This window comes from Neolamprologus brichardi, chromosome 2, assembly GCF_056152115.1.
Source record: "Neolamprologus brichardi isolate AB-2024 chromosome 2, ASM5615211v1, whole genome shotgun sequence".
NCBI classification, from domain to species: Eukaryota; Metazoa; Chordata; class Actinopteri; order Cichliformes; family Cichlidae; genus Neolamprologus; species Neolamprologus brichardi.
Window position 1 is genome coordinate 8,460,679 of NC_142105.1, and position 24,151 is coordinate 8,484,829.

General features: G+C 43.0%; 1 protein-coding gene across 1 annotated transcript; it reads right to left on the reverse strand.

The window, feature by feature from the left end:
* Positions 1–1,919: 1,919 nt before the first annotated feature.
* On the reverse strand, positions 1,920–23,905 carry tbc1d2 (TBC1 domain family, member 2). The gene is made up of 17 exons (XM_006797606.3): positions 23,652–23,905; positions 17,552–18,560; positions 17,352–17,466; positions 9,701–9,821; positions 9,476–9,591; positions 8,073–8,329; positions 7,721–7,990; positions 6,119–6,247; positions 5,809–5,919; positions 5,510–5,682; positions 5,221–5,332; positions 4,672–4,872; positions 4,374–4,561; positions 4,170–4,290; positions 3,900–4,085; positions 3,159–3,280; positions 1,920–2,829 (listed from the first exon to the last, which is right to left on the reverse strand). Exons 2-17 carry the CDS (start codon positions 18,557–18,559, stop codon positions 2,628–2,630), a joined length of 3,432 nt encoding a protein of 1,143 aa, XP_006797669.2. The 5' UTR covers position 18,560; positions 23,652–23,905; the 3' UTR covers positions 1,920–2,627.
* Between the last annotated feature and the right edge of the window lie 246 nt (positions 23,906–24,151).

The following is a 24,151-nucleotide window of genomic DNA, read 5'->3' on the forward strand; positions in this document are numbered from 1 at the left end:
AACACCAGATGTTCAGCCTCCATCCTGTAGGCAGACTTATCCCCGTCTGAGAGGAGTATTGGACTCCTCTCAGACGAAGGCTCTCATTCTTCCCCAGCCTCACTGGTTGTTTCCTGTACATCAGGAAGTCAGTGATCCACCGGCAGATGGGATCAGGCACATTCATCTGGGAAAGCTATCCTTGAAGAAGGTCTGAAAGGATGGTGATGGCTGAAGTCCACAAACAGGATCCTGGCGTAGGTTCTCGGGGAGTCCAGATTCTGCAGGACGAGGTGTAGAGCCATGTTGATGGCATCGTCTACAGACCTGTTGGCTCTGTATGCAAACTGCAGGGGGTCCAGGAGGGGGGCCGTGAGTAGTATAGTTCTTATAAAGAAAGCCTCTAAAATCAAACACCAGCAGTGTAGCAATGTTGTTCACTTACACTGTGTATAAAACACTGATTTTGGCTACATACATTTTTTACTGTATTATAAACATTTTTTACATGAAGAGTAAAGTGTTTGGCATTTTTGTCATTGTTATTGAGCTCAGAGATCAGGCCCAGCCCAGTATCTACCTGGTTATGAGCAAGGAGCTGGAGGTGATAACTCAACAATAACCAGGCCATGCATGCATGGATGGATGCATGGATGGATCAGCTTGTAGGCTGTGTGTGGTCTGCAGCAGGCTGCTGGGTCTGGACCAAGAGGGAAAGCCCAGCATGTGAAACCCATCAGCAGAAGGCCAGAACAAAGGTGCGCAGACAAACGCAGCCCAGACACTTGGGCAGGACGAGTAAAATAAATGGCAGCAAACACAGTATGATGTGGTAAAATGTGCTTTCTTTCACAGATAGCACAAACAAGAATCACAAGAATCTCCTTTCTGGTTCTTGTTTTTCTTTTGAGTACATTAATAAAAAGTTGAAATAAAGTGGCAATAAAATTCATGCACTGAAGACCACACAAAACCCCAATTCACCCTACTACCTGTTGTCTTCACATTCCATTTGCATCCCTTGTCCACAGAATCAAAAATGACCCTTCTTCACTAAAGATCTAACATAAAACAATTGCATTTTAAATGGCAAGCCCATTTTGCATTAATAAACACTATCAGTAATCAGAAATTGTGTATATCAGAGTTCTCTGTTTTTACTGTCCTGAAAACTGCATTAATTCAGTGGATGCGGTTAGGTTCCAACAATGTAATTTAAGAGGGCAACCGATTCAATCTAAGAGGGATCCAATTTTTATCCATTCATGTACCAGCTACTGGCTTTTTGCTGTTATGTTCTCATATCGCGTGAGAGTTTATTTGCCAGGTGTCAGAAGTCTAATAATGATTAAAGTTCAGGATATCCTTAAAAACTCACCTCAGTATAGCCGTCATCAGAAGGAAGTGCGCTTCACTGACTCATCAACTTGTCTCAGGCTTTCCACATTTTTTCCAGTTGACCTTAAAGTAATATGCTGCAAGCTTACCTTGCAGTGTATTATTTTTTAAGGTCTAAAGACCTTAAAGTGCGCTATAGATTGAAGTGATTTGAACTGACAACAGGGCTAATTCAGCACTTGGAGTTAACATCAATAAAAGTTTTTAAATTTTACTCTAATGTCTGTTTATTTTCATTGTCTGCAAGTTGAATAAATATGTGCTATCTGTTATTTAGTTTTTATTATATTATTATATTGTTTTGTATGTATTTCTCGTTTGTTATTTATTCCTATTTTATTCCTGCAATTGGTAGGGAATTCACTTTTTTTTAAAAAAAAAAATGAAACTAGTGCATGAAACAGATCTCAGTAAATGTTCTCATAGACTGCAATGCACTGCCCCCTGCTGGTCATTATAAAGTCTGCAGATGTCATTTGACATGAATGTCATATTTGTGAAACAAAATAAAGGACTCTGTAAAATAAATGAAAATCAAATATTTATATACAGAATATTTATGTACAAATGCTGAAAAAGACATTTGAACAAAATGCACACCCAGCAAAATTAAAAAAAAAAGAAAAGTCAGTTTTATCATGTGACTATCATGCTGTCATTTCCGCACCATGCACTTTACACCAGATCAAAATAAAACACTGTGAGGTCGTTCTAACTGGAAGCCCAGAGAGCTTCGACAATGCAGCACAATGTCCTGAAGCATCAGCATCAAAATATACTTCAAGTACCAAAAAGTACTCATTGTGCAGAATGCAAAATCTTTGAATAGCTGGACATTTTAATTTCTTTATCACCAGCTGTGACAATCAACCATGTTTCATAGGGATGTGACTACATTTAGAAATGTCACGCATTTTTAGGTATAAAGCAGAAGATGCATTGAAATAAATAAGTGATCACATATTAATCCAAATGAATTCACTGAAATACATCTGCACATTTCTGCAGCCTGACTTATTACACACGTGAACACAGTACACATTTGTTTACTGCAAGCTTGTTTCAGAGATGTGATGCAGTTAAATCTGTATGTGTCTGTTTCCTTGTAGTGTTAGTAGAGATGGTGAACCTCACACAATCCTGTGTTTAGTGTGAAGGAAAACAGTTAACAGCCGGTTTAGTGAAATTCTCTTGAACTCATGGAAAACTCATCGTCGTCTCGAAGTGAGCAGCTGAAGCCTCCCGTGTGATCAGAGGTCCTCGTCGTCCTCGCTCACCATGACGTCGAGCTCTTTGTCTTTCCGTACGACGCTCTCGGTGATGAACTCCTTCTGCTGCTCCTCCAGCTCACGCAGCTCCGCCTGCAGGCGCTCCAGGTGGAGCACTCGCCGGTTCCTCAGCAGCCGGCTGGGGAATGGGTTCATGTCGTTGAAGGCGATGCTGGTCAGCTTCCTGCATGGACACACGCAGGTGGAAAGGACTCGATCACCAACACAGATAAACTAGAAACTGATCAGCTTGAGTGTTTCTGTTTTATGCTGCTTGATACTTCAAGTACTGCAGTTTGAGCAGGAAATACTGGACTGACTGGACCACATGTATCCAAGAGCTGCAGATACTTAAAAATCTTTAAATCGTTGTTACTGTGATCAGGGAAATTTAAACTTCTCACAAAATTTCAGTAAAAAGGGTTTGAAGCTCAAAGATTCAACAGCTACATCCGCTACACTTCTGAGAGTGTAACAGCTTGTAGATTAAGGCGGGTGGAGGCGAGTGCGTACCTGGCATTGGAGACGGTCTTTGTGAAGAAGCGTAGGTACTGGTAGATCTCCACGCTGTCGTGAATCTTCAGGATGTCGTCCTCTTTGTATTTGAACAGAGCCAGAGTGTATCTGAAGATCACCTGCAGCACAGACACGCATTTCATAACAGGACACTCACGCCACACAATTAATTGGAAACTTTGAGAAGGTGAGTCATAAAATTACTCTTTCAGTTGTGGTGCAGTTGGGCCCTTTACTCATTACAGCTCTGATCGATTTCCAAAAACCAACTTGGTTCCTCAGTTGCCAGATAATATTAACTTACTTGGTAGTTGAGCTTTAAGTTTAAATTAAACTTCTGGGTTGGACCTACGTGGCTGAAGCTGTTGTCAGCATTTATCCCTGTGTGGTATATATTTCTGAACTGTGATTTTATTTCCTGAGACAAACGATGTAAAAACTGTGCTGCATTTGTCACATTGCAGAAACAAGCCCAAAGGCATTGTCCCGCTCATCATCTGGATTTACGCTGCTTGTGGTAGACTGTGAGGTCGTTACTAGAATTACCTGTTTTCCCACTCCTATTTCATGTCACATGACAGTTCCCCATGCTTAGTAAACAATGTCTTATTACTCCTAAAATGTAAATAAAGACATCTAAAAGGTCAAAACAAAATCATTTTTGTTTCCATGGACACTACTGTGGTGCATTCAAGTGTTGTTTGCATTTCTGTCATGGTGTGTTCGGGTGTATGGTACCTTGGTACCCTCGTACAGGAAGGCGTCCCACAGAGGCATCAGGATGTCGCTCGGCAGACTCTCCACAAAAACCACCAGGAACCAGTTGAAGGTGACCAGAGACACGTCAATGTTGTGATCCTCAAAGTGAGATGCCAGGCGAGGAAGCTTCTCCGCCATGAAGTCCTTCAGCACGCGCTGGTCCGCCTGAGCACAAAGACTCACAGAGATCAGCCTCACTGATCACTAAAACAGATCACAGCAGGCAAGCAGGTGAGTGTGTCTGCTGACCTGAGAGGCCACCAGATTCTTGGTGTAGTAGTCCTGAGGCATGATGGCTTCCACCACTGCCACCAGACACCAGAAGGCGTCTTCTTCACTTTGGAGGACGAGCAGAGCGAGGGCCGCTAACCTGTGGACATTTATGGTGAGGTTCTGTCTGGAAGGCGGGTCCACATAAGAACTCAGATATAAAATTTATATTTTTGTTCTGACCTGTTGAGTCCCTGGCAGTAGCCAATGGCAGGGTTATGCCAGGAGAAGGCCAGAAGGATGCGGCGGAGCTGCTGGAGGACGGGGCTGGACGGCGAGGAGAAGTGCTGATTGGTCGTCAGGGTTCGGTGAAGGTCCAGCTGGATCTGCCTGGAGGCAGGATTAGGAGCTGTCCGACTCTTCTCACACAGCTGGAAACAGAACAGGATTACTGAGGGCTCGCCAGCATTCCCAACAGGAAGAAGGAGGAGCCACCTGTGCTCAGGTGCGGCTAAAGCACTCTCTCTCTCTACAGCTGTACCTGCTGATAGCGTTGCGGGTGGCGCTCTTGGCTTGTCAAAGTTCTGGCTCGGACCAAACAGCGCCACACTCTCTGCCGATACTCCCGAGGGATGCCTTCACGCACCAGAATTTTGAGCTCAGGTGAGATGATGAAGTCATCGTTGGACCTGCCTGCCAGGTACTGAGCCCAGCGGCTCAGCAGGGGGTGCTGCAGACCCTCCTACAGGGACAAACGAGACCGCCAGTTACTGAACATCGTAGCTCTTGATCAAAACTGGAAAAAGTTTCTTTGTAGGAAACTGCTTTCCGGTTCTGGACTGTCGGTCGGCTCTGAACAGGACATGATGAGCAAATAATATAAAATATCATTAATAAATATCATTAAACATACAAAATAATGTTGGTTATGACTATAAAGACTAAATCTTTAATAGGGGACAGGTGGAGACAGATGATTGGCTCTGGCAACCCCCTTGGGCTGATTTTTTAGCCCTGATTAGTGACTGCAGGCCCTGCTAGCCTGCTGGGGGGGAGGGGATGAGCGGCTGTAAACTTTGGTTTCTCGGACCTGGTGCAGCAGGTTGTGGGAGCGAATCTCCAGCGCCTGGATCTTTGCCAACAGCTTCATGTCCTCTACCTCGTAGTCTGGGATGATCTTAAAGCCGTACTCATCATGATCCCTGAGGACACAGCAGATGTTTAACACATTTATCAGGTCTGGAGTAAGCAGTGAAAAATTTGATCTATTTAGAGTTTCTTCTTCTGAGTTTTGAATTGTCATGTCAAGTGACTCTTGAATGAGAAAGAAGTAGGTTGTGTCTGTTATTTTGTCTACCCTGCTGTTCGGGTGCTCGTACCTGTCCACGCTGAGCTTCGTGACGCTCTTCAGCTCTCCCTTCAGAGCGTCCTCGATCATTTTCTGCACGGCCTCCCGCTGGGCCGGATGCAGAGATTTGATCTCCTGCAGCCTCCGCAGGACTCCCAGGTAACGGCTCTCCACCTGACAATTAGCGGCCTCCAGGAAAGCACACTGCAGCCAATCAGAGAGCAGGAAAAGGGGCATTAATCACTGTGCTGTAGGCTGTGGGCTGTAGCTGGCCCATAGCAGCTCTGTGTGGTGGAGTGTTTAAATGAACAGAAATGGCATCAGACCGACCTTCACCATCAGGTTCTTCTCCTGCTCTGAGCTTTTCCTCCACAGTTTGGTCAGCTGGTAGATCTCAGAGTTCAGAAACTTGTTCTGGGTCTTATATGCCTCGATGTCATCCTGCAGACACAAACACAGTCAGACAACCTGGGAGGTTTAAGAGGTTTTAGACTCAGTAACGTAATATCGTCTGTTTCTTCACTGTTGATAGCTTCAGCTCATTTTGGAAGGTTTTTAAACTTTCTTTAAAACACAATCACTTACACTCTGCACTTTCAAGTAAAACTTTAATTCGCTGTAAATTATCACTGTGCTTCACCTTGAGGTTGTTGTTCTCCTGCCGAAGCTGTCTGAGAGTCTGAGAGTTGATGCGGCCGGCAGAGGACGAGTCGGGGCGCCGCGGTTCTGACAGACACGCCGTCACCTGATCGGACAGCTTTATGATCACCTGACAGGAAACAGTCGCACAGTGAGTACAGCTGCAGATAGACTTCATGTTTTACTGTCACACAAAGCTCACAGGAAGCAAGAAAAAGTAACTGAGTACATTTACTCAAGTAGAAGTGCTCGTAACTCTAAGCACTTTCTATTTGTCTGCCAGCTGCAGGCGGTGATTCAACAACACAAAACTAGAATAAAGAATCGTTCAGCTTCATTTCAGCCATTCTCATGTTGCGTGGGTGTGTCCTGTTTTGGTTCAGGCAGGAAGAAGAAGCTGAGTCACACAGCCAGTTACTGCCTAGATACGATACGTGACCACTGGGTGGAGCAGTTGATTGAGCTATATGGTCATAATGCACGCCACACATAAAACAGAATTAAAATGAAACCCTGACAGAGTCAAATATGCAGCCCGGGGGCCGGATTAGGCCCACCAAAGGTCCCAGTGCAGTCCAGGGTGACTTTGAATAGAGTGAAAATTTAAAAGTTCAGATATCTGGAAAATAAAAACATCTCCTACTCACGGTGTGAGAATGCCAGCACAGGAGCAGAAGACTACGGGAAGTTAAAAGCTGCTTGAATGAAAACGAAATGCTATTTAAACCCGCGACAGCAGAAAACTGAGTGAAGTTGTATGTTTTAGACTTCGTGAGCAGCTCGCAGCTCATTAAACATGAACCTTTTGAGAATGTGTTTGGACTTAAAGGGACATAATTTCTTTCTAAATATTTGTCTTGGATTCAGAAATCTGCAGTAAACTAATTTCACCGATTTGAGATCAAACTGCAGTGTATGTGGCACTCAAACTGACACAGCTGATCATTTTAAATAACTGAAACAACTCATGATTATGAAGGACGAGCTACCTAAAGAGCCCTACTCTCAGCGCGTTTTTTATTTTTGATCGTCAGTCATAACTCCTGCAGCCTCCTCTCTCCTCCTGATGAATTTTAGGAATTGAGATGTTTCAGTGTGGCGTACAGAAATTCAAATCCAGGTCAAAGGTAGGAGGACGGTCCAAATAAGGAGGCACAAACTTGAAGAATCAGAAAATATTTTAAAAAACCACCTCTGAAGAGACCTGAGTAACATTGCAGAACACCAACCTGCCAACTGCTCTTTAAAAGTGGAGACATGGAGCTCGCTCAATGAGCATTTTGCTCTGTGATCTTCCTCAAACGTTCCCCTTTTTGTTCTTTTGGTTACAATTCTCAGTTTTCCAACGAATCACATGACACATCCATCATCTGGGCTGGTTATTTAGGTGAAGCGTTGAATGCACAGGAGAGGCCCTCTGTCTGATCTAATCAACATCCACCCACATTCGGTTTGTTTTGTGCTTTTTTCCTGAGCCAGTAGCAGCTCCAGGAACAGCTCCAGATCTCAGAGAAACTTTCAGTCATGGAAACAAACGTGCACGGGTTATTTTAACGTGACCAACCAGAGGTCAGTCTGACAGCAACCTCTAGTTTGTCCTCACCTCCTGTTTGGCGTTGTTCTTCTCCTCCAGCATCCTGTTGTTCTGCTCCAGCTCGGCGACCTGCGTGGCCTTCTCAGCCAGACTCTTCTTCACCGCCTCCACCTCCATCTTGGCCTCGTCGAGCCGCCCCCGGAGGTCGGCCGCCTGCCGCTCGCGGTGTCGGAGCAGCTCCAGACGTTCCTGCTCACCCTCCTCTGCCAAAAACTCGGCACAGGTTCGCTTCTCCAGCTGAGAAGCCTCCAGCGCTTTGTGGAGGATCCACACCAGCTCCTGCAGGAGGCGCTGTGTTTGTCACTTTTTTCAGTGGCAGCAGAGATCAATAAAATTTTATGATTACTGAACGACTGATCACCTTCTGAGCTTTGACCTCCTCCATCAGCATCTCTTTCTCCTGCTGCAAGCGGCCTATCCGGTCTGAGGACTGAGACGCCATGTCTCTGCGGCGGACAGGCAAGGTGGACGCGCTGCGAGCCTTCACCCTGCGGCTGCAACTCTCAAACAGTGATGGCGACTCCCTGCCATCTGCAGGGGGCGCCTGATCAGTGGCATTGAGCAACGGGGGAGGGGAGGGGCTCGGGGATTCAGAGGGAGTGCTGAGGGTTGGAGAAGCTGAGAAGTGACAGAGAAGGATTAAAAGAAGTCGCACGCCTGGATGCTGAAGCGGGTAAAGAAACTAATTGTGGTAATTTACAGGACAAACACAGACTAACAAGCTCTTAATAAAAACCTGAGGACTGAAGCGGACCACAGCCCAAATCGGGTACAAAATACTCAGTACAGGTGAGTCACAGTTCAGGCTGATGTTTATGTCTTAAGTCTGAAGTCAAATGAAAAAGTCCCAGTTCAAGTCCAACTTAAAGTCACAGGTAACTATAGATGCATCTTCTTCCTTCCACATCTGATGGGCACCGCAGGCCTCAACTTTATTTCTATATAACCCCAAATCACAAAAATGCTGCCTCATTATCTCAAAGTAAAGGCCTTACAGTATTAGAGAGACTTCAATGATTACATGATCCTCCATGTGGAGCACTTTATGACAGAAGATGCCTTCAACAAAAGCAGGATCAGAGTGGGGCAGCAATCTGTCTCGACCAAATGTGGGTGGAAACATTCATAACATGGTTTGGTTCACTGTCACCTGTCACCTGACACCTACACAACACTAACTACAAAGTTTACTAAAAAGAGAAATCTAATAGGAAAAGTAGAGAGTGTTCCTGAATCCAAACTGGGGAGCTCGTCTGTTATATTCTGCAGAATTTCAAACAGCTGAAGGCTTTTCAACGAGCTTTAAGAACAACCTGACAATAATGAATTCCAACAGTCCAGCCTAGAAGTAGAAAATCCGTGAACTAATATTTCAGCCTCACTTTGAGACGATGTTCTTAATTTTGTTGATGTTGCATATATGAAACAAAAAAGTCCTACATATTTGTCTAATGTGCGCACTGAGGGACATAACTGACTCCGAGACTCCTCACAGGGCTGCTGGAGGCAAAGGTAACACCATTCAGAGTAAGGATCTGGTTAGACACCAAGTTTCTGAGGTTTTTAGTCACGCGTACAATAAAAAACTTCAGTTTATGTGTATTTAAAAGGAGAAAATTTAACATCATTCAAGTCTTTAAGTTATGACTGTAGTTTAACTGATTTGCATCATGTGGTTTCATAGATGAATATGAATGGTATTACTGGCGTACTCTAAGCTCTGACTAGTTACTGTAGTACTGCTGTAGTACTGTATATACATACTGGGGGTGTTGACTGTGTCGGCAATGTTCGGGGGAATCCAGGGAGGAGCTTCTACATGAAACACGCTCTGACCCCAGTCCTGGGATGACCTCTTACGCAGACAGTGGACTGAGTTTCTGTACTCAGAAAGAAGAAACATGAAGACCAACAACAAAACAACAAGTGGAAGACATCAGACTGTCTGAGCCGTTTAAATGTCTCAGATTTGTGGCCGAGGGGACTTACTGGATCTCGATGAGCGGATGCTTGAGCGACACGTTGGCGAGGGGAATTCGCGTCATCGGCACACTGGCGGCCCCCTCCCCGACCAGACCGATGGGGCTCTTCAACACTGGCAGGAAGTCATCTGCACAAACACACACAGACATTCAACACCTCAGACACACGCAAAGCCTGTGTGTTTTCTTCTAGCTGCTTATTTCCAATGAATGTGTGTTTGATGTTTAAATACTTTTTATTTGACCTTTACTTATACACTCTCTTATATAGTCTCATTAAGACTCAGTGTCTCATTTACAAGAGTGACCCATGTCAGACAAACATTAAAATCACAGCAATAGAAGAAACAATAGAATAGCTAAAATTGTCTAATGTTTACACATTCATGTCAAAAACAGGAACAAGTTCCCAGGGATGAATTCACAAAGTCATTTGTACGTCTTTTAAAGTCTACAAGTGACATCAGCTGATGTCATATCGTGTATCCCACAAAGATGGGGCAGAAAAAGAGGAATGCCTTCTTTCTGAGTTCTGTATGAACTGATGGTGACTGTAATGAAGTCCTGAGACTGCAGACTATGACTAAACTGTTTGCATGACGTGTACTCTGATAAATAAGAAGGGAGTAAACCATACATAGATTTACAGATAAAATTATACCAATGAACCATCCTGCATATGGCCAGTGAGGGCCAGTCAACCAGAGAATATAAGTACAGCGGCGTGCCAAAGTTTTACAGCTGCTTGTAAATCTTAGTGCCCTGTGATAAACAGTCCATGAAATGGAGAGAAAGAGCAGAGGCGTTCATGTAAATTTTATCGCTGTAATCCAGGAGGGGTTAACAGGTGGTAATAACGAGCCTTTTCCTTGCTGTGAAAGAGAAACACGATTGATTTTTGGAAAAAGAAGCCCAACTTCAGCCTCAGTTTCAGTAATTTTCACATAAACTTGTTTTTTTTCCTGCATTCAAAAGCAGTCTGACCTGACACAGCTGTGACTGTATAAATTCAAAAGCTAGCTGTAATTGTTCAAAAACGATGTCACTTATATGAGCACAATAAATAATTGTATCATCTGTGTAAAAATTAACCGAAGCATTAAGATTTTGTCCACAGCCATTAACATAAATAGTAAATAGTGCAGGCCCCACTACATAACTCTGGGCACTCTCTGGAAGAGAGGCCACTGAGCTACATGCACTGCTGATGGTCAGAAAAGTCATTAGTAATACACCAAACTGCTTGGTCTGAAAGGCCTATGACCAGTAGCCTCTGGCATAAAATGCCACGGTCAATAGTGCTAAAGGCTTTTGACAGACCAATAAAAAGAGCAGCGCAGTAGTTCTTTGAAGGCTTTCAAGGCTCAATAGACATCATTAAGAACTTTTAAGAAAGCAGTTTCATAGCATTGCAATTTCCTAAAGCCAGACAGAGAAGGAGATAAAAAACTACTGTAATCCAGGAAACTCTAAGTTGATTATTTACCAGACTAAGATCCAGAGTTTGGAAACTGGTCTGTAGTTATTGACCATTGAAGAATCACCAGTTTTCAGTAGGGGGAGTAACAAAAAAGGCACACTTCCAAATCTCTGGTAAAGGATTCTGTTGTATGGAAAGATCAAAACACATCAACACTGGCTCAGCTATGATACTTGCGTCTAGGCGCAAAAAGAAAGGTGACAGGAATATAAAGATGTTCACTCTTTTTAAAACTGTTGGAAAAAAGCTCAGGCTAATTGTTTTACGAGTCTGAACCTTAGCACACTTCACTGACGGGTCTTAAATTGTTTAATTATTACACTGAACAAAAATATAAAAGCAACACTTTTGTTGCTCCCATTTTTCATGAGCTGAACTTAAAGATCTGAAACATTTGCTACATACACAAAGGACCCATTACTATCAAATATTGTTCACAAATCTGTCTGAGGCTACGTCCACACGTACCCGGGTATTTTTGAAAACGGAGATTTTCCGTTTTCGTTTTAAAAAATAATCGCGTCCACACGTAAAGGCAGAAATGAAGGATACCGCTGCTAGGAACATGCCAAAGTTACAGGTGGGGATATATTCCTAACCGTGTAGAAATGTTGGCCAATCAGAAGTCTAGAAGCCTCGGTGGGAAAAAGTAAACAAAGCTGGGGCATAGAAGCAGAACCGAGTCGTATGTGTGGAGGGACAGTAACTGTGTGTGTATATGTAAGCATTTAAACACTGCAGAGAGAACAATTAACAGTAACAGTATTGTAGAAATTCATTTCACCGAAACAACGTGGCGCACAGTGTGACATCAAAAAAGGCGCACACCTTTGACGCTGGTTTTCTCTGTTTTTCTCGTCCACACGTAAATGCAAAAACGAAGTTTTCAAAAATATCCACCCTGGCCAGAGTTTTTAAAAATCTTCGTTTTCAGTGACCAAAAACGCAGTTTACGTGTGGACGAAAGGTGCAAACGCATAGAAAAATCAGCATTTTCAAAAATACCCGGGTACGTGTGGACGTAGCCTAAATCTGTGTTAGTGAGAACTTCTTCTTCTTCTTGCCGAGATAATCCATCCCACCTCACAGGTGTGGCATGTCAAGGTGCTGATTAGACAGCATAAATATTGCACAGGTGTGCCTTAGATTGCCCACAATAAAAGGCCACTCTGAAATATGCAGTTTGATCACACAGCACAATGATACAGAAGTCGCAGCTTTTGGCATGCTGACTGCAGGAATGTCTACCAGAACTGTTGCCTGTGAAATGAATGTTAATTTCTCTGCCATAAGCCGTCCTCAAAGGCGTTTCAGAGAATTTGGCAGTACATCCAACCGGCCTCACAATCGCAGACCACATGTAACCACACCAGCCCAGAACCTTCACATCCAGCATGTTGTCATGTGACGACCTGACTGCAGGTCGTCACATGACAGCAGTTTGTCACATGAAAGCGTGTTCCAGTTCCTGCCAATGTTCAGCAACTTTACACAAGTACTGAAGAGGAGTGGACCAGCATTCCACAGCCCACAATCAACAACCTGATGAATTCTATGCCCATTACGCACCATTTGCCTCACACAGTGCAACACATCTCCATTAGATGTGTTGCACTGTGTGAGGTGGCCACACCAGATACTGACTGGTTTTGCGACTTCTGTATCATTGTGCTGTGTGATCAAACTGCATATTTGAGAGTGGCCTTTTATTGTGGGCAGTCTAAGGCTATGTCCACACGTACATGGGTATTTTTGAAAACGGAGATTTTCCGTTTTCGTTTTAAAAAATAATCGCGTCCACACGTAAAGGCAGAAATGAAGGAAAACGCTGCTAGGAACATGCCAAAGCAACAGGTGGCGATATATTCCTAACCGTGCAGAAATGTTGGCCAATCAGAAGTCTAGAAGCGTCGGTGGGAAAAAGTAAACAAAGCTGGGGCATAGAAGCAGAACCGAGTCGTATGTGTGGAGGGACAGTAACTGTGTGTGTATATGTAAGCATTTAAACACTGCAGAGAGTACAATTAACAGTAACAGTATTGTAGAAATTCATTTCACCGAAACAATAACGTGTGACGTCAAAAAAGGCGCACACCTTTGACACTGCGTTTTCTCCGTTTTTCTTGTCCACACGTAAATGCAAAAACTGAGTTTTCAAAAATATCCACCCTGGCCGGAGTTTTTATAAATCTCCGTTTTCAGTGACCAAAAACGCTGTTTACATGTGGACGAAAGGTGCAAACGCATAGAAAAATCTGCGTTTTCAAAAATACCCGGCTACGTGTGGACGTAGCCTAAGGCACACCTGTGCAATATTCATGCTGTCTAATCAGCACCTTGACATGCCGCACCTGTGAGGTGGGATGGATTATCTGAGCAAACGAGAAGTTCTCACTAACACAGTTTACACAGATTTGTGAACAATATTTGATAGTAATGGGTCCTTTGTGTATGTAGAAAATGTTTCAGATCTTTAAGTTCAGCTCGTGAAAAATTGGAGCAAAAACAAAAGTGTTGCATTTATATTTTTGTTCAGTGTATTTTTTGTCCCCCTTATATAAAATTCTTTACATAAGGGGGACAAAATTCTTCTACCCCCATTATCTTTTTCTTTTAAAAATTTCCATACTAGATGTCCAATAATGTGATTAATGTGAATTCTAGATAGTTAGCTAGATTGCTAGATAGATAAAAAGCTAGCTAGTTAGTTAAATGGATAAGATGGCTCGACAAATAGGCGTTATATGCACAACAGTGATAAAACAAAAAAAAATAAAAATAAGTTTAAGTTAAGGAAAAGTAGAAAGCAAGACAAAAATTGTGAAAGAGTTGCAGATTGTATTAATAAATAATGTTTAGACTATAAATAAAAGAAACAGCTACAAAAAGGTATAATCCAGAAATGTGTGTGCCTGAAAGGTGTTTTATAATATAATAGGAATGATTTTCTGAAGCAGCCTGGCTGAGTAATTTTGATGCCTAAACAACACAAACGTAGATAAAAACAATTTTAAAAAATTATTCTTTTAAAAATTAAGAAATTTTGTAATTTTCACTGTATATATTGGGATGAGTCTGGGAGGATCTCCAGGCCATGTCATAAAGACCCTGCAGGGGGCACTGAAAGATCTCCACACTGTCAGATTAGGCTCTGAACACCTACATGAAGGATAATTAAAAACAAACAAACAATGGAGCCGTCTCTGTGAGCTGAGCTGAGACGTAAAAGTGCTAAACAAGCTGGGACATGTACTGAATACCCGAGAGCCAGGTGAGCTGCTCCAGTAGTCAGACTGATAAACAGAGGAGGTTCAATGCTTGTTTTATACAAATTTTATCTCAAGATAAAAAAATGAAAGAATGAAGCTCTGAGCTGTGCGACTCAGTTTTTTTTCCTTCCAGCAGGTGTTTGCTCGCCAGTTTATATTTAGTCTGTGGGGGTTTCCTCTCATTCAGTCGCATGCAGCTGATCTGCAGTCAGAATCACTTCCTGTCCAGATGATGATGTAACTGAACCATAACAGGAAATGATCCTCAGCTCCACAGGGCGACATCACAGAGCATATCGACCACGCCAATATTTGGTGAAATGAGCCGTGATGGCCCCTTAAAAGTCAAATATTTTCAGAGCTGAAGTATTTGACTGCATGCTACATGGACTTGGACTGATACTTATACGCTATATGTAACACTTTTTAGTAGAAGCTTCATTCATGATTTCATTTAATCACATTTGCAGAATTTTTGCTAAGTGAAGATTTAATTTTTAACCTTTTTAACCCTCTAATGCGCTTACTTGTTAATAGACGACAGTAGAGGCACACAACAGAAGTAAAATCACACTTTTTACTTCATCTGCAAAAGTATAATTTAAGATTAAGCCACAGGCGATTGTGGCTCAAGAGTTGGGAGTTCGTCTTGTAATCGGAAGATTGCCGGTTCGAGCCCCGGCTCGGACAGTCTCGGTCGTTGTGTCCTTGGGCAAGACACTTCACCCGTTGCCTACTGGTGGTGGTCAGAGGGCCCGGTGGCGCCAGTGTTCGGCAGCCTCGCCTCTGTCAGTGCGCCCCAGGGTGGCTGTGGCTACAATGTAGCTTGCCATCACCAATGTGTGAATGTGTGTGTGGATGGGTGAATGACTGAATGTAGTGTAAAGCGCTTTGGGGTCCTTAGGGACTAAGTAAAGCGCTATACAAATGCAGGCCATTTACCATTAAAAAATTGTTTATTTGATCAAACACAGAAACTCAAAAGGCTGAAAGAGCTCATCAGAGTGCTTAATATTTTCAATTAGTTTGAGTCAGTGAACACTGTCACCAATTTTAACCTCGTCTGTCAGTTGGAGGCTGCATGACCGTATTTACCACTGCTGTCATAGGAATTCTCTGCTTTGCTTCAGCTAGTCTCTGCCTGCTTAACACTGACGAATAACTGACCGTAGGCTGTCTGTACAAGAGGACGTTCAACTAAAAGCTGATCAGTGAATCCCGACATAATGCACAGAGAAATAAAACCAGACTGGATTCATGTTTAGTGCCTTTCAGTGGGGAGGGAGCGGTGAATTTCCCCACCTGCTCCTCTGCTTAATTTTTAATGGCCCTGCTGGGATTTTGATGATCTCCATCCCCAAACTCAGGTCCTAATTAGGATGATAAGGGTGTAAGAAGCACAGAGAGAGACCCTGTCAACTCCTTCATGCTGACCTAAACAAAAAAAAACAGCCACATATATGAAGACACAATGAAAGGAAAAGCCGCTTCTTCTCTGTGACAAAAGTATAACCTGAAATATTTCTATGAAAAGAGGAACATAAAACCAGTCAGTGCATGCTAAATGACTCGCTTGATCCTTTATTCTGACGCAATTTTAGACTTTCAGGGAACGATGAGTCAGTCTGAGCCCCTCCCATGCCTCATGGAAGGATTTCCCAATTCTTGCCGGGACACAAAGGAGGAAGAGGAAGATAAACCACAGCAGTAACTCACTTCCTGAACATAAGAGACCAACATGAACATGAGAGGGCCGATAAAGACAAAAGAGGTGAAAGCACACCAGAAAAGGTCTGAAGAAGCTTCTGGTGAGAGTCATGGGAAAAGCAAGTTAGAGACTGAAAGTCTGTTTCAACCACAGACTGGGTATAAAAATGAGATGGGAAACTCACAGCTTTGTAGCTTCTGCATTCTGAAGCCTCAACATTAATAGAGCTAGAAGTGACCACGTGTGGATGAGAGGCATACACTGTACAGGTGCATCACACAGACACAGAGCTCAGACTTCTTCTGGGACCACAACTCATTTGGACAACAAATGCTGAAAGTTTAGTTTTAGTCAACTGAACATCATCAGACTAGGAGACTAAATCAAAAGTTGATTCGGATTGGATCGCCGCCAAATTCGTCCTGACAAAAGTTATGATGCAAATTATGAGTCAACGAAATTAATAATATCTGTTAGCATTAACCCTGGAGAACCCATGGGGTCAAATTTGACCCCATGGTTTCCCTAGAAAACCAATGGGGTCGGCTCTGACCCCATGGGTTCTCCAGGGTTAAAAAGGCTCCCACAGCACAAACGCAGTCTACAAGTCCAGTTCAGGGACTCCAATTAGCTGAGGTGAATACTACTAGCTACAGCCACCTGGCAGTCATAAACAGACACGCCCCCTTTTTAAAAATCAGGCTGTAAACATGTTTTTCTTTCGGGACTGACTCACTATGGCAGGGGTGGGCAATTCCAGGCCCCGATGGCCGGTGTCCTGCAGGTTTTAGATCTCACCTTGGTTCAACACACCTGAATCACATGTTTAGTTCGTTACCAGGCCTCTGGAGAACTGCAGGAGCTAATTTAGCCATTTAAATCAGCTGTGTTGGTTCAAGGACACATCTAAAACCTGCAAGGACACCGGCCCTCGAGGCCTGGAGTTGCCCACCCCTGCACTATGGGGTCTGCTGGAGCCTCTAGTGGACGGTGGTTGAAGCTCACCAAACTGTAATTTACTGATATTTTCAAAATAAGATTAGACAAAGCAGATCTTCTGTCAGTGTTCAGGGCTTTTGTTTTAAATAAACTTTTATTGTTGCTCGCTGTAACTACATCCTGGAGAGACTTTAAAACAGTTAAGTTCATGTCTCAGCGTTCCATGTAGAAGCTCGAGCAGCAGCTCACGCTGGTTTCTCACCTGCAGTGTTGTTGTTGTTGTTCGTTGGGTCTGAGCACATGGACATCATTCGGTGCTGCCAGCGCTTCACCTGTAGTTGCTGCAGCCAATAGAGCATCAGCTCCTCGGTCACAGCCTGGAGAGGGTGCAGGTGGATTAAGAGACTCCAAACACTTGCGACTCAAATCCAAAAATGCTTTAAGCAACATTTGGCCTCCTACCTTCAGTATGAAAGTACGTTCAGGTGTCTTAATTTGGAAGGTACCCGGCTCTGACTTCAGTGGGTAGGTGAAGGTGGCACCGCTGAGCTCCACCCACCCGAGCGGCATCACATCGTTTGGTGTGCGGTAGTAGAACAGCTGGTTCTTCTTCTCCTCGTAAGTGAACCAGCGCTGCTTCCAGGCCCTCAGAGGCCCGCCCTGCTTCATCAGGAAGCCGCACAGTTTGGGCTCCCCGGAAGGAAAACCTGCAGGGCTGGGCTGCATCTGGTCACAGAAAGCCTCAATGGTGAGAGGTGGAGCTGGTGGAGCCAGGGCGGATCTTTTAGTTGGAGGATCCAAGTGTCTTTTCTGGTCTGCAGGAGAAGGGGGAGGAGACTTGTGGGTGTTTAGGTGAGGAGGATCTTGGAAATGCTGAAGCCTCTCAGTTTTTTTCTCCTCTATGGACTCAGAAATATGGAGCTTATTCCGGACATCCTTTTCAGCTGTTAGCAAAGTTATAAATGAGTTTCTTTTCTCATCTTTAGTTTTCTGATCTGCACAAAAAAGATCTTTGTGGTTTTGACAGTCCTGAGAGTCACCTGGTTCTTGTTCATGTTTTGGTCTGACAGGATCTCCAAGGTTCCTCTGATCTGCCCCCAAACCAGAATCTGTTGATTTAGGAAGAGGATCTAGTTCGGTTTGGTCTGGAAAGAGGTTTTCTGGTTGTGGTCTGTCTGGTTTTGAGTCATTTTTTGAAGAAGTTGAATCCTTAGTCTTTAGCCTGTTTGTCTCTGGAGTATTTTCTGCGGTTTTCTCCGTGTGAGGAGAAAACCGCCGGTCTGTTTTCTCTTTAGCCTGTTTGTTCCCTCCTGGTCTCTGGTTCTTCTGTGACCCAGGCACACTGGCAGACTCTCTGCTCTGGTGGTCCTTCTTCGGAGACTCTGTCTTCAGCGTCCCCTCGTTAGCGTGGGCAGGAAGTGAGCAAGACGAGGCAGCGCTGGGATTTCCTGCTGAGCTGCTTCCATTCATCCTGCAAAAAGAAAGACGGAGGAAGGAAATGGAGTTTAATGATGTTTGTGAGGAGACGTTTGGCGGTAAACCATCAAACTGGATTCTGAGAATTTCAAATCCAGACTAAGTGCCTTTTTTCCAGACAAGGAGTATAAATAAAGGCTGCATTTGGAAAAAAAGAAAACAGCCAGCAGGAGAAGAAATGCAGGGACACAAATTCAAAGTAAACCAGTTACACATTCAGATACACATCAGTTTGTGTTGAAATATGCAATATCACCTGTATGCAGTAAAATCATGTGGACAGCCAAGGCTCCTCAAACTCATTTATTTTTAAATTATTTTTTAAAATTGATTTGCTTATTTTCTGAGTGTCTATCTTATATAGACTGTAAAAGATGACTATACCCACGTTAATGCCACTCATTAGTTTTAGTATCTGTCTTCAACCTCAGAGATAGCATATAGACCATATCTGTATGACAGGGTGGAGTGTTATGTTATTAGCTAAATGCTAGCTAGCTTGACTGTCAAGCTGCATTCACAGACAGTACAACAGCATCACACAGACACATAGCTGCTAATTACTGCTCAGTAATATCTAAATAAAAGTTTAGAAATGGACTTACTGAATGGTCTGTTAGTACGATTACGCACACAGCAGCCATATTGTTGGCTAGATAATAATAATAATTATTAAAATGACAACAAAAGGCTCTAACAGCACAAACATGGCCCAGAGGTCTCCAATTCAGGAACTCCAATTAGCTGAGGTGAAGCCTAGCAGACAGCTAGCAGCTGCAGCCACTTCTGTGAACTATCTGCAGGTCAGCCAAAGAGGCCACACCCCTTTTGAAGCACGCTGTAATCAAGTATAACATGGGAGTCTATGCTGTAGCTTCTAGTGGACATTAGAAGAACTGCAGTTTTTTTCTGTCTTTTTTTAAAGCCCTGGGGTTGGTGATGAAATTCTATTGGTTCTATTTCGAAGTTCATGCTTTAATTTGTAAAACTAAAAACCATTTAAAGAGAAAAGAATCCATGAATAGTAAGAGCGTGCTGCAAGCGGACAGAAAAAAAGAGAGTTGTATTGTTATTTCTAAGTGCTGGGCTGACAGTGGGGTGTGGATTTTGTTGTGCGTGCAATGGCAAGCGTAGTCGATATCTTAATGTACAGTATAGTGCTTACTGTATATGTATATGAAGGTATACAGTCTGTGGATTATCATTTTAAAATTCAGCTGAGCTGCTAAAAGTTTTTTCTCTACTGAGAAATAAAAATCTAATGGGACCAAACCTGTAAATAATTATTTTTCCATTCTTTCTTTTTTTACTGAAGTCACGTGTTTGTATATAGTCTAAAATGTGTGTTCGACTCTTTATTCGCCCGTTGGTGGTCCAGGAGCAAAGCACCATGATGCGTGAAGCTCTAAAAACACGTTTTAGTGTTTTTTTCCTGCAGTGGAGGACCTGAATCCTTCTTCTACTGCACCAAAATAAGCACAAATCTGATGAGTTCTAAAGTAATGGGACCTAATTACAGGAAGTGGTTCAGGTCCAGGGAAGCAAAACATCTAAATTACGATCCATATCTCTGCATCTCTATACACACAGATATGAAGGGGGAAAGCCAAACTAGAGTAGCGGCTCTTGACTCGTAAGCGTGGCATGACCTTCTCATGTGGCAGGTCAGTCCACACGTATTTGTGGAATATCCAGTTCAGCTTAACTGCAGACCTGTGCTGTGCAGATCATGCATGTTACTGACTGCTGTTATATTCATGGATTTTTCCAGACAGCCTTCAATGAGTTTGGAAAGAGGCCCGCGTCCTGTATGGACTGTTGGCTTTCAGTTAAACAGGTTTCAGATAAGAAAACCAGTTTTCTATTGATTTCAATTTTCAATTGACTACTAGACTCATTTTATTCAAACAGCTGAAAGGGGAAGATGGTAAAGGTTCCCCACATTCTGCCTTTGTCTGACAGTGTTTGTAGAGCATGTGCTTCCAGTTCGAGGTATTTGACATTTAGTTTGTGTAAGCAGCGCTGATTCACACTCCAGAGACTTGAATTCATTCAAAGAAGTACTAAGTTCGGAGAGATTTCCTTTCCTTTAATTTAGTCTGATCAATCCCATCATTTAATGTCTTCACTTTCCTCTGCAGGTGTTTCAGCTACCTGGAGAGCAGGGCTGACTGGGTTTTCCAGTCTATAAAGCTGTTGCTAGTACTTGCTCTGAGTTAGTTCTTTGTTTTTCTTCCTTGCACCTCTCACAATCCTGATTCTCCCAACTTTCACTTTTGTTGACTTACCATTCATTTAAGTTACTTCACTTTGTTTAATGTGTAATATTTTTAAAATGCTTCAGAATAGTGTGTTTGTTTTTTATCATAACTTTCTGAGAATCACTGTGACAGACTGAAGATCTTTTTTTAAAACAAATTCTATTGTGTTGTCACACTTAGTGTCAGCTGTTTATGAACACCTGCTTGGGATTTTGTGGGTCATTGTATGGAAACTGATCTAACTGCGCTGATTCAGAGTGTGCTTGATGCAATCGTCATCATGGGACAATGGCTAACACTAAAGTGTGAGATAGGTTGGAAACCCTTAAAAACCACCGATTTAAAGCAAAAGTGCTCTGTGGCCATTTTAAAAGACATTTAGCTTCTGGGGGGAGCTTTTCCCTCAATGCTGTTTTGTACATGTCAGGTTTTGGATCCAGTTCCAGATGAAACTACCAGGCTAATATTAGACTGGCAGGAAGAGCAAGAAAGCTGAAAGGTTAGATCTGCATGACACTAAAGGGTGAGAAAAGAAAATGGCTTCAAATCAAATTAAGTGTTCAACAGGGGGGGAAAGGATCCAAGCAATGCTAAAGAAGACGTTCATGGGAAATTCTTCACATAGGGCAAACTCCTTTCAGCAGTGGTGTGTCTCATGCCTGTATTTCCTCTCATGCTATTTAAGCATTGGTGTGAGTTCAGAGCGTGCTAACTGGAAAAGCTGAGTGCTGATTTAAAAGCCTAAGCGCTGCTTCCAGGAACGTAACGCAAGCATTTTAAGTGCTGTAGAAAAAACAAGCGATGGTCTGCACGTGACTTGTTTCAGTTGGAGCTGCTCTGCTGCAGGTGTGGCCGCTTTTAGAGGTCGCCGTGTCGGTCCCACAGCATGCTGCTTGTCATCTGAGCGAGCATGAAATGATTCATGTTTGCGGCAGCAGCTTTGGCCAATACGTCTTGTTATCTAAATGTTTGTTTGACTTGGAAAAGTTTTGGCATTCTCACAGCTCACTGCACTGCCCCCGAAGGCCCAACCCAAAGCCAAACCCTCAAGCATGTCAGAGGTTTATGACAGTTTGAGCCTACTACTCATTAGGCTTATTTTACTCCTGTTGCTCTATCCTTTGGTAATGACTTACAACTGTGAGATATTTACACAGAGAGTGTTATTTCATCTAACAGAAACAACAGACACTGTCACCTCTCTGTGTGGAAGTCATGTATATGATGTTTATCCATCAGCGTGAACAGTTACGCCATGGCAATCCCAGGCTGCAAAGGAAAAATACATATTCTCTGATTGATTTACAAGTGGTTGCAGAAAGTTGCTGTTGCAAGGTGAAACTGCTTTGGTTGCTGACAGATTGCTGCAGTTGCCTGTAGTTTGGGTGGAAGATGCCATCTTGTTTGCAAACATTTGACAGCTGCTAGCTAAGTTAGTTAAAACAAAGTAAAAGTCATTCATGTCTTGTGGAATGTGTCTGGCAATGAGGCCCAACCTTTACTTTGAAAGTTCTCTTCTTTCCTGTTTGGATTCCACTACTGCTAGTGGTTAGTTAGTGAGTGTTTGCAGACAAGTGGCCATCTTGCACGCGAAATATGGGTGACTATGGCAACTTCCTAGTAACCACAGCAATTAAAAGGAGTTTTTCTGGTGCAGCACCCTGATTGCAACCAATATCACTCCAAAATGGCCAGCAACCTCTAGCAACCACTGTAAGGCTCCAGGAAGAAGTGCTAGTGGCTCTTGTCTAATTTAATGCAAAACTACAAACTTAGCCAACCTATAGAGCACCCTCTGCTGGTTGGTTTATTAACATAATTCTGCCTGTTTACTGGTTTTTAGCCATGCTCACCTGAGATGCTAAAGAAGTGGTGTATATAAAATAAAATAAATTACCTGTGTTATTGTACTTACATTATAATCAATCAGCTCCCTTTTGTCCACTTAAAATATGTTTACAGAACTATTTTTGCATTTGTTGCAATTTCAGCTGTCCTCTTGGCCAGATTACTCTTGAAAGAGATCTTTTTAAAGTCAACAAGAATTCTTTTAACTGCATAAATAAAGGATACATAAAAGTCACTGCCAAAAACTGATTGCGGCTTCTACCTTGTTACAGGAATGTTGTTTGTTGCTTAAGATGACTTGATTTCATTCATGAGGGATACATTTGACATATGTTTCACATATTATAGACCAGCAAGTTATTTATAGCAGTTTAAATACAAACAATCAGTTTTTGGCAGACAATCACTTTTTGACACATTTGTTTCATGTGTCTTCTAGAAAGACTTTTCTTTGTTTTATGGCGTTAGTACAAACAGCTCGTCATTACTGAAAACAGATGTGTTTTTCTTGTACGTTTTGGAGGTTGATCTCTGACTGATGAAGAGCATCACTGACTTTGCTTTTTGAGCATGAAGTGATGGAAACATGAGCAGCAGGCAGGAACGCAGTTGATCCGGTCACAGAATGCAGCACAACACCGGCAGCCTGATAGGAAGTGAGCAAATACTTCATGCTTTTAGGAAAGCTGCTTATGCTCACTGATCCCATTCTCTCTCTCTCTCTCTCACACACACACACACACACACACACACACTCACTGGTAATTACTGCAGTACTTCATACAAAACTGTGAAAAATACTTTTAAATCGTCCTTCCTCTCAGTACAAAGTCTCTACACGTGTCTACCCCCGCTCATACTTACATACACATTAAAGTAATTTTTCCACTCAGCAGAACTCCACTGTTACTTTGATTACTTACTATTACTTTGATATTTAAGGACTTCTGGAACAGCAGAAACAGTTGAGGGTTTACCTGAAGGGGCGGGGCCTGAGCCCACCTGGCGGGTCTGTTCGTGTTTGACTGACAGCCGCTGCAGCTGTTAAAGAAATCACACTGAGTCACTCCACCAGCTCCTCACTTCTTCTCCTCCTCTGGACTTCTCCCTCTCCTCGTTCCTCTCCTCCTCCTAGTCTACTTCTTCTTTTCTGTTTTACGTCCTTTTATTCTGACTTCTCTTTCTTCCGGCTCCTTGCCATCCACCCCTGCGGCTGGGAGCGCTCCTTTCAGCGCCACGGCCCAACAACACGGAGCGAAGACGTAACTTCCGGTAAGAGATTTCAAAATAAGACCAGTTTTGGAAAGGTTCCTGTGATCTTCAAAATAATGTGTACTTTTGTAACATCAAAAGAATTCACGTTATTTAATAGCTAGATGAGGAACTTTTTAGGAACACTTGCACTGGAAATATTTTATTTCAGCTTTTTAACTTCACTAATTACAGAACTGTTCAAAAGTTTTAAGCCGCCTGTCAT

What these genes read in the sequence shown, in the direction of transcription:
- tbc1d2 (XM_006797606.3), bottom strand. Translation starts at nt 18,559, where the DNA reads ATGAATGGAAGCAGCTCAGCAGGAAATCCCAGCGCTGCCTCGTCTTGC. An exon ending in CAACAACAACAACACTGCAG is followed by an intron (nt 9,822 to 17,351) that starts GTGAGAAACCAG and finishes GTGTTTGTGCAG; the next exon opens with ATGACTTCCTGCCAGTGTTG. An exon ending in AGAACAACGCCAAACAGGAG is followed by an intron (nt 6,248 to 7,720) that starts GTGAGGACAAAC and finishes GTTTCCTGTCAG; the next exon opens with GTGATCATAAAGCTGTCCGA.